This window comes from Halyomorpha halys, unplaced genomic scaffold (assembly GCF_000696795.3).
Source record: "Halyomorpha halys isolate HHAL.00 unplaced genomic scaffold, Hhal_1.1 Scaffold365.1, whole genome shotgun sequence".
In the NCBI taxonomy this organism is placed as follows: Eukaryota; Metazoa; Arthropoda; class Insecta; order Hemiptera; family Pentatomidae; genus Halyomorpha; species Halyomorpha halys.
This window is the reverse complement of record NW_027107925.1, coordinates 262,190-272,898: the sequence shown is the minus strand read 5'-3', so window position 1 is coordinate 272,898 and position 10,709 is coordinate 262,190. Positions and strand designations below refer to the sequence as shown.

The window sequence follows — 10,709 nt, the reverse complement described above, 5'->3', positions numbered from 1 at the left end:
GTTTATGTTAATTTAGTCAATAAGAAACGCCACCAAGGGTTAGATACGTGTTGTCAGAAGATTCCTTCTCGCGGAAGGAAAATCTCCTTGATGAATCATAGTTGGCTAAGTAAATTTCTCAGGTAAAAAACAGGCACCATAACGGCTGTTCACTTGTTCCCGATCTGCAAAACTTCAATTTCGGCCTAAAACAAAATCACGTTTTAGTACAAAAGCCGGGAAGAAAAAAAGGCAGTCATCTCACCCCAATTTTTGATTACTTTAATAAAAACTAGGCATAATTAATAGTCAAAATTGATGAGTCTGCCAAGTATAGGTAGGGGAATAAAAATGGCGGCTGTTTCAAAACCTTAAAAAAACACTAATTTTTCATTCGGAGCACTATATCTTAATACTAGAAAAGCTATCTTAATACTAGAAAGCACATTATTTAAAGAAGAGTAAATTTGCTAAACTATTAGCGTTAAAAGAGTTATACTTCCAATAGTTCTCGAGATGTAACTTTTTAAAAATCAAAATTTCTTAAAAATCTTCTGAAAGATTAAGAGTTGGATAATTTATTTTAAGAAATCTATATCTCAGGAACTAGGCGACGTACAGATTTCTATTAGCATTCAAATTAAAGCAAGTATAATGGACTATAAAGAAGTTTATGACCTATACCTTCCTAAGAATAGTAGTTTTCATGATATATGCTAAAATAAATTGATTTATAGTTGTTCGGACACTAAGTTTGATTTGTGAAAAACTTCATTTCAGAAACCATTTGACGTAAAGATGTCTGCCAGCGCTCAAATTAAACCTAGTTAAATTTACTATGAAATAGTTAATAATGTTTATCGTTGTAGAACTAGTAGTTTTTATGATATTTGATAAATAAGCTCACAAAATGTTAATTTCTAGTTGTTCGTATAAAATCTTGGGTTTTCGAAAAAATATATTTAGATCCATAAGAGGCACATATGTAAACCAACACTCAAAATAAAAGAAATGTAACTTACTACAAAGTAGTTTATGGTACTTATCTTCGTAGGGGTAGTAGTTTTTATGATATTCACAAATGAATATAAATTTGGCAAATAAAAATTTGTCCGAACAACTATAAATGAATTTATATTAGCAAATTTCATTAAAACTGCTCCTGCTACGAAGATAAACATCGTAAATTACTTTATAGCTCGTTAAACTAGCTTTACTTTGAGTGCTAATAGACATCTGAACGTCACATGGTTTTTGAGATATAGATTTTTCAAAATAAATTCACTAACTACTGATCTTTCAGTACGCCCCATACAACATTTTTATGTATTTATAAATCAAACTTAATGTCCGAACAACTATAAATCAATTTATCTTAGCAAATATCATGAAAGCTACTATTACTATGATGGTAAATAGCAAAAACTTATTTATAGTCCATTAAAATACCTTTAATTTGAGTGCTAATAGACATATGTACGTCTCATAGTTCTTGGGATATAGATTTCTTAAAATAAATTAGCTAACTCTTAATCTTTCAGATTTTTTAAGAAATTTTGATTTTTATAAAGCTGTATCTCGAGAATTATTTAACGTAAATATCTCTTTTATGGCTCATACATTAGCAAATTTACTCATCTTTAAATGACGCAATCTTAGGTTTTCTTGTGTTGTTCCTACTTTTTAAGATTTAGAGCTCCGAAAGAAAAATTAGTTGTTTTTTTTATTGCTTTCAAAAAGCCGCCATTTTTTATTCCCTCGACCTATACTTGACAGACTCATCTATTTTGACTAGTAATTATACATAGTTTTCATTAAAGTAATCAAAAATTGGGGTGAGATAACTACTACCTTCTTTTCTTCTCAAGAGGAGAAAAAAGGCAGTTATCTCACCCCAATTTTTGATTACTTTAACGAAAACTATGTATAATTACGAGTCAAAATTGATGAGTCTGCCAAGTATAGGAAGAGGAAATAAAAATGGTGGTGTTTCAAAGCGATACAAAAAAGCTAATATTTCATTCGGAGCTCTATATCTTAAAGACTAGGAACAATATAAGAAAACCTAAGAGAACATTATTTAAAGAAGAGTAAATTTGCTAAAATATGAGCCCTGATAAGAGTTATTTATGTTAAATAGTTTTCGAGATATAGCTTTTTAAAAAGTAACAATTCATAAAAATGTATGGGACAAAATGAAAGATCAGTAGTTAGTGAATTTATTTTGAACAATTTATATCTCAAAACCATTTGAGGTAAAGATGTCTATTAGCACTCAAATTAAAGCTAGTTTAATGAGCTATAAAGTAGTTTATGATGTTTATCTTCGTAGGAGTCGTAGTTTTCATGAAATTTGCTAAAATAAATTGATTTATAGTTGTTGGGACAAATTTTCATTTGCCAAATTGATATTCATATGTGAATATCATAAAAACAACTATCCATACGAAGATAAGTGTCATAAACTACTTTAAAGTAAGTTAAATTTCCTTTATTTTGAGTGTTGGCAGACATAATTGCTTCTTATGGATCTAGAGATATATTTTTCAAAAATCCTACATTTTATACGAACAACTAGAAATTATCATTTTGTTAGTTTATTTTTTCAAATATCATAAACACTACTACTCTTACAAAGATAAATATTATTAACTATTTTGTCATAAATTTAACTAGCTTTAATTTGAGCGCTGAAAATAAATTAACTAACCACTAATCTTTCTGTAGATTTTTAAGAAATTTTGCTATTTAAAAAACTATATCTCAAAAACTATTTAACGTAAATAACTCTATTAGGGCTCATATTTTAGCAAATTTACTCTTCTTTAAATAATGTTCTCTTAGATTTTCTAGTGATGTTGGTAGTTTTTAAGATATATAGTTCCGAATGAAAGATTAGATTTTTTTTTTTCGTTTTGAAACTGCTGCCATTTTGTATTCCCCCTACCTATACTTGGCAGACTCATCAATTTTGACTATTGAAAAACATTCCCTACGATTCCTGCGTGATCTGAAACCCATATAAATGTGACAATCATACTCAGATTTTGTGAAGTGTTAGGTTGAAATGGTTGCACGAAATTTTTGGTTGTTCCGGATACATGCAGTCTAAACCTTTTAGTGCGCTTTGCGAATCCATAATTATTGTTATATTGTTGTGGGACAAAATAAAACAGAAGTGAAGTGCTGTAGCTATTGAATACTTAGTTGATGTTACTTAGTTTGTGAAGTTTAATTTTGTTAGTTGAATATTGGTTACAAAGGATGCTGTTGATTGGTCTGATTTTGATCCATCTGTATAGATGACGTTTTCTTGTCACCATAGTTACTAAATAAATATCTTTTAATTTCACTTAAGCTATATCAAAGCCTGTCGAACTATGACTGACTTAATAATATCATTCATAGTATTTTTAATATTGATTCTATAACAATTAAGCATTAAATAAATGTTTAAGAACAAATTGTAAAATACTATCATTTTGTTTTTGTGTTCTGAAACTATGGATGAATTTCAAATCTAAGTAGGCTAGTTATTGAAAGTTATGTCATGCCCCTACCTCACCAAATTTTTATTTTAAAATTTGTTTTACATTCTATCGAATACTAATTCCTACAGTTCTTCCGTTGCTTACCCACACCTCCTTATTGCTGGCAGACTTCATAGTTGTAAATTTGTCGATTTTACAAATAAGTATTTCGAGGTCAATTTTAATACTGAAATAATGTATCCATAAACTAAAAAAAGATGCTGTACGTTTACCTCGACCGGGGTCAGGTCTGGAAACTGCTTTCTCAAATCTTGAAGGAGGTTGAAGAACGGAGGAGGTCTCCTCCTCGTCTTCCCACGGCAAAGTATTTTATCAACAGGCATTGGAGAGGTAGGCGGCTTTGATCTTCAAATATTCACTCCAGTTATTTTTTTTTTGTTTTTGGTTAAGAATTTTTTGCTTAACTTCGTGAATTTTCGTCAATTTCAAAAACGAGATTTTCAGGTTAACAACATTAATTTTAACAGGCAATTTAAATATAAGCATATGTTTAATAATGATAATGAAACATTGTTAGGTGAGATTATATTTTATACAATTTTATCTTATTTGTTAAATTAAAAAAAAAAAGAAACTTTTTCCTTATATTAATAAACCTTATTTTAACCAAAAATATAGAAATGGTACAAGGATCGAAATAATGGTCGATAATGGAATATTCTCGATACATCATCAACTGAGGTCACTAACAATGTATTCAGAATAAAATCTTTAAATTAATATGTTTTTCTGAAAAAAAGATGATCGATTCCATAATTAAACATAAAGAAAACACGTTTATTCTCTTTAGTTTGTTGCTGAAACAGTTTATTTTTACTTGACTTCAATCATGTAGTTTTTAAAATTTGTATTACATAGAGTAACTTGATATTAAATATGGCATCTAAGTTGTAGAAATTAAATATGATGCATCCATAGAAGTATAAAACAAAGTACTGAAATTAAAATTTCAGGAATTCATTCCCAAAGACCTGTAACCACTAACCGCAATTACTAAATTAAGGAGTAGATAATCAAGTTTCAAAGTAATGGAATGTGCTACAGACAATAAACGCCTAAAAAAAAAACAAAAAAAAAATTATGAAACCCTCGAAAAACACAAATATGTCAGAACATAAAAGCTTAAGAAAATTCATATAAAATCGTAAACCTAGTCCCTAATTTCACATACATCATTTTCTATAAAATAATTAAGTCTAGCTAACAATAATTGATCAAATTCTAAATTATTTGAACACTTTTTTTTCTTTCATATTTCTCTGAAAAAAAAAAATAATTATATGAGAGAAATCCTTGCTACGAGATTAACATAACACAATTTGGAACATATTATCTTATTCTACCAATGGTACTAGAAGGAGGAATGAATACTTCACTTTTGTTGAACTAATTCCCGGTTCGGTTTCTTGGTTAATATATATTAAAAAAAGGCGGGGTTAGGGAAGAAGAGAGAAGGTAATGTGAAGAGGGATGATGGGACCCTTCCTGCCCAGCCACCTCGCAGGAAGGGAAGCTGATCACTTGAGCTGTACACCCACCCCTAATCTTAATAAACTGTAAAGGAACATTTATGCGCTCTAGACCCCAGGGCAGGAACTTATTGACCACCTGAGTACACCCCCCATCCGCGGAGGATGACCGTTAAAGTTTTTCAACTCGTGACAGCTTCGATTAGATTGTGTTATTTCATTACTTATTATCGAGACTCGGATTTTTATTTGATAATAACCTGTAGAATATGCCATATAACATGCAATCAAAACCTGAAAATGTAAAAATAAACAATAAGTCGGTTAAAATATACCTACAAAAAGTCCAAATGAAGAGTCCAAAATGAAGAAAGAAATAGCAGAAAGTTTAAATTTTTTTTTTAATATTTATTTATTGCCATTTACAACTGTACATTATAATACATTTAGTAAATCTGATCTAAGTTAAATTGGAGTGTTACAGGGGTGTAGAAAAACTACCCATTGGTAGCACTCTAATGACATTGTACATTAGCTAGTCCCGTGTCATCTTCTTTTCAGGCGTCTCGGAGGATTGTCAGGAATGGAAAAGGATGCAAGGTTAGAAACTAGTGGGTTTGAGTGGTTAGGGAGTTTATAATGGAAGCAGTGATATCTGGTTCGGGCTAGATCGGTTACATAGGGAACATTAAGGTCTTTATGTATGATTTCATTTGTGACAAAGTAAGGAGCATTGAGGATTTTGGATGTTAAGGATTGAATACGAGAGGAATTCGAAGGTTTAGTGGAGCCCCAAAGCTCAACTCCGTATTTCCAGATTGGCCTTATTACAGTTATGTAGATCAGTCTTTAGAGAAACTACCCATTGGTAGCACTCTAATGACATTTTACATTAGCTGGTCTCGTGGCCATCTTCTTGTTTTAAAAATTAAATTAAAATTAACTTATATTTTTAATTTTCATAAAATAAAGTATGTATATCATTAAAACATGTAATAACCTTAATAATTAAAGACATAATATGAAACGCTTTCTAAACTAAAATATCAAAACAATAAAAACTAACAATTAATAACTCGCAAGAAAATCAACAATCATTGGATTTAAAAGGTAATTTACAGTTATAAAAATGAATAAATGAAACAGAATAAAAATATAAATGTTTTAGTTTTAGACCTTTAATGGCAGTGGATAATCCTTTGTCCATAGAAATAGCCAATTGCATCGGGAATCAATAGAGGACTATATCAAAAAACAGTTCATGAAGTTCCACTCCCAGTTGCGGACAGTTAAAGGATCAGTGACCTACAACCTGGGAAACCCAACCTCAACCCGAGGACTGAAGACCAGGCTGCTGCAGGACATTCTACTATAAATTCTATATTTATTAATTCAATTATTCACACTACTTCTGTTTTACTCAATTTTTTTTCAAATTAACTTGTTTTTTTACCGTTAGAGGGCAATAGTTTGTTTTAAGTCTACAAACGTTTTTTTTTTATTTAATAATTATTACTTTTCTATTTTATTAAGAAGCATTATTTTTATCTATTTATTTTAGCTTATTTTCTTTTAATTATGACATTGGATATAGTTAGGGGTGTCATTTGTACGAGACTATACCCGACCCCCTAATCAATAATAAAGAAAAAAAAATTTAACGGTTATATTAACCATGTAAGGCCCACCAGGCCGATCTGGGATTAAATAAATAAAATAAAAATTTTAGACCTTAACATAAAAAAAACAAAAACAAGATCACGAAATATAAGAACCATTCCATTCCAATTGTATTATTAATAAATATGGGATCGTACTAGTTATTTTATTTGAGAAGCAAATTGAAATCGAACAGCGTTTAAATTTTAGAGGGATTGCATCATCGCAGTTTGTAATAATATAAAAAAACAATTCCTAATCAAGTTATATGAGATAAAGCAAGGAAATAATAATAACAGTTCATCTAAAAATATAATAATTTTCAGCAATAGTTTCAATAAACAATTTTTCCATCAATAGTAACAACAGTTTTATCTTTGGTTTTTGTTGACCCATCCCAAGATTTTAACTTTGAATTAAATGATGTACTTACTTTAGTTATTTTAAGAATAAATGATATTATCACTCGTAAAGAAAGTAGACAACGAACTAAACTTTAACCGGAGTGTAGTCTTCACAACGGACACTAAGTAGAAGTGGAATTTTGGAAAATTAAAAATCGATACCTATTGTTAGAAGGGAATAGTTTAAGCTACCGTCTATTTATATTAACATTAAAAATTTATTTGTAGTAATATCAAGCGTTTATATTGTTTGTTATATTCCTAAATCTGAACTTTCGATTGTAATATGGAGTTTTTTGCATTTTAATTTATTATTTCTATTTTTTCATAGAACTGGAATAGTTCAAATATGCGAATATATGAATTTATCATCAAATATGCAAAAAAATAAAAACTTGGCTAAATGCATCTGGGTATAGATTTTTGATTCGCTGCTTAAAAAATCACGCAATTGCCTTGGTAATGACCGGATTTTTAAGCAGAAAAACTCTTCGCAAATGCCTCATGATATGCAATAAAAACCTGTAAAATATAAGGTAACAAAATATAAAATATACAGCTAAAAATCTTCAAATATACAATGAGACAGGTAAAATACACAATAGGAGAAAGGATCGGAAATTAATTGAATTTTTTTTATAAAATAGAATATGTTGTCAAGGTGGTTGTGTAAGATCTAACTCCAATTGATAATGTTAAGTACTCTTAACCAGAAGGCCTCCAACAGTGCGTGTTCATTCATTCATCGGATGGAGACTGAAAATTTGACAATTCTTGGATTCGAACTGAGATGAAGGACCTTGATGTGACATGGAACCTCAGGAGACCCCAAGAGTAGAGGAGGCAAAGAGCGGCTTCATGGCATGTTGAGTGACCATTTTCGCTTACATCAGATCGACAAGGGATTGGAACTTTATATAGCAATGCCTAAGGCTACAGCGGCATATAATCACCATTTGAGATCCTCTTTGGGCTTCGAGAACACCACCGGGACTATAAGCACAGTAGTGGACAGTGAGGAGATACACAACAACTATGTTGCTCGAAGAAAGTTATGGGGGAAGGCACGGGAATGAATGGAAAAGGAAAAAAACCAGGAGGGTGGCGCAGGAGAATTCAAAGGTCACTGACAGGATGGGAGCGATCAAAATCTACTGATTTTGTATCTATAGATGCAGCGATACGAAGGTCCATTCAGAATGATAATTATAAGGGAAAACAATATTGTTACAGAAGGAAGTGTTAGAGAACCCAAAAAAGAGGAGAACTGTTCATATTGAGCAGTTAAAACTTCCGGGAATGACAATATAAAAACTGGAGTGTTCTCATATTGCCACCATCACTAGATTAGATTACAGAAACATTAGTTATTTATTCTATTTATTGTTTTAAGATTATTTTTGACTTTTGTAAATATTGTCTTGTTCATTTACTGTATGAAGAGTTATTTTATTTTATTCTTAGGTTTAAATTATGTATTTAGCGTTTTTTAGGGAGCATGTGAGTTTTTACAATGATATATATGTAAGAATTAATTTTTATTGCAAATAGTTTTTCTTTATTGTTTTTGTTTTCTATTTTATTATAATGTATAGTATTAGTTTACGAGGATTGTTCATAAACTGGTGGGGGGAGTTACAGTCTGATTCAGCTGTTACTTCGATGTTAGCTGACTGAACCCATCAAAGCCAGTATTTTACAGCAGTCCAAGCGTGTCAGATCTTATTCTTTCTTTTTTTAAGTTTTGTTTTCGCGACACTTAAGTTATACATAGGAATATATTGTGTAACTTATGGTAACATATACATAATATGTTGTAAGACTTTTTAATCATGTAACAGTATAGACAAAACTTCAGAAAGGGAATAGATAAAACTTACCATAAGGAATAATATTGCCAGAATGTGGAGAAAATATCCCAAAAAGGTTGTAAAATTAAATATAGAGTATTAGATAATATTCTAAAGGAAGTTTCTTTCACCTCACCATCTTAATACATAAAAAAATAAACAACTTCTTAGGAAATAATAACAAATAATTGCTAATTTATTTTTATTAAATTATCAACATCAACCAATAGCTATTACAATAAAATAAAATAGGGTCTTTAGATTCAAAACTCTTTTAAAATGATTAATTGCAGGTAGGAGAAGGAAGGTAATGAAAATAATCTATAATAACAATTTATTCCTTTTTCAAAGTGTAGAATAACCACTTATGGCAAATTAAACACTACTACATCTAACAGATTTTGGTGTTAAAAAAGAGTTGATATTTTACAAATTTATAAAGCCAATTGATTATATTTGTCAATGTGAAGTAAAAATAGAAAGGTGTGCAACCATATTATTTATTTATAACTTAAATTGTACTCTCATTTTAATAACCAAGAACAATAACATGAGATAAGATATCATTCTTCATCGCTTGATATTGTACTTGGTTCCGCCGAATGCTAAGACTTTTTCCTTTCTTTGATGTCGATCACATACCTGAAAAAGTTAAATGATAAGACAATAATCTTATGAGAATATTAAATTTGGAAACAAATACAGGAGTTAAATAAATGATACCTCTGAGCGACTTTAAGAGGAGGAGCATAACCATCAGGATAACTACTGTCTTCGAAGATCAATTCATAATCATCCAAAACAGATGTAGGCAATTGGTTAACCAGGGCTTTGTAGAAACATGTCGTCTGGGGGTATAACGCCATGACTGAAGGAGAAAATTATTTTAGTATAATTATTAAGTTAATATTTTTTACTTAAAAATAATATTAAAGAAAAATGTTTATCATGACATTTAGGTACATTATTGCTTAGCACAATACAGAAATCTTCAATTAACACTAATGTTCAACTCATTTATTGAAAATAATGTAATAATAGTAGTTTAAGTTTTTATTTATTGAAGATTTAAAAAAATTTAAAAACAGAGCTCTTTCAAATATAAAATAAAAAAACATTGTATAGTTTACCTCAACACCACCATTTCATATAAAACCACAAAAGACATCATAAAAAGTTAATTAAATTTTAAAATTATGTTATATTTATATGTAAATGGTAGAAATGTCAATTAGGGAAGACAAGTTAAACCACTGACAAAATTTGATTTTTAATTTTTGTAGATCAATATAGATCGGGTATTAAATTTAATTATTTTTCATTCATTCATAAAGCATTATTAGCAAGTATCCCATCATAAAAGTACAGATGAAAATAGACTATGAAGTTAGTCAAATTAAAATTTTACAAGATTAAATTTGAATATAATCCAACCCCACTTTATTGGAGATAACTCCAGAAAAAAACCTTGACTGACTGGCCAAAATTGGTATATTGTTTGTGGTGTTATTTTTCTTTATATATAAACTTAACTATAGGTTCTTTTTCTTTTCTTTTGAATTAACACCTGACTACAAATATTTTTGATTATATAGAGAAATAACACAACTGAATCATTTAATCCTACAAACTGAACCATTTCAGCATGAATGAAACAAACAAAAATTCATATTTCAGACTCTATCTTACTAAAAAACTACTTTTTATTATTGTTGTTTTTTATTATTCCAAGAAATGGGTAATATATAGATAAAGAACATATTACTTTTACAAGGAAACACTTATTTATAAATTGAA

At 29.5% G+C, this 10,709-nt stretch overlaps 1 protein-coding gene and 1 long non-coding RNA gene across 2 annotated transcripts in view; both read right to left on the bottom strand.

Moving 5' to 3' along the window:
- Window positions 1-4,347, bottom strand: part of LOC106681794 (uncharacterized) — a 5,132-nt gene extending 785 nt beyond the window's left edge. Inside the window, exon 1 of the long non-coding RNA XR_001343309.2 lies at window positions 3,743-4,347. This is a non-coding gene — a long non-coding RNA (uncharacterized lncRNA). The remainder of the gene's footprint in view (window positions 1-3,742) is intronic.
- Window positions 4,348-9,229: 4,882 nt separating this feature from the next.
- Window positions 9,230-10,709, bottom strand: part of Sgf29 (SAGA-associated factor 29) — a 12,356-nt gene continuing 10,876 nt past the window's right edge. Inside the window, exons 8-9 of the mRNA XM_014422314.3 lie at window positions 9,636-9,780; window positions 9,230-9,554 (exon numbers count right to left, since the gene is read on the bottom strand). Coding sequence (XP_014277800.1) covers window positions 9,518-9,554; window positions 9,636-9,780 — 182 coding nt within the window. The 3' untranslated portion in view covers window positions 9,230-9,517. The remainder of the gene's footprint in view (window positions 9,555-9,635; window positions 9,781-10,709) is intronic.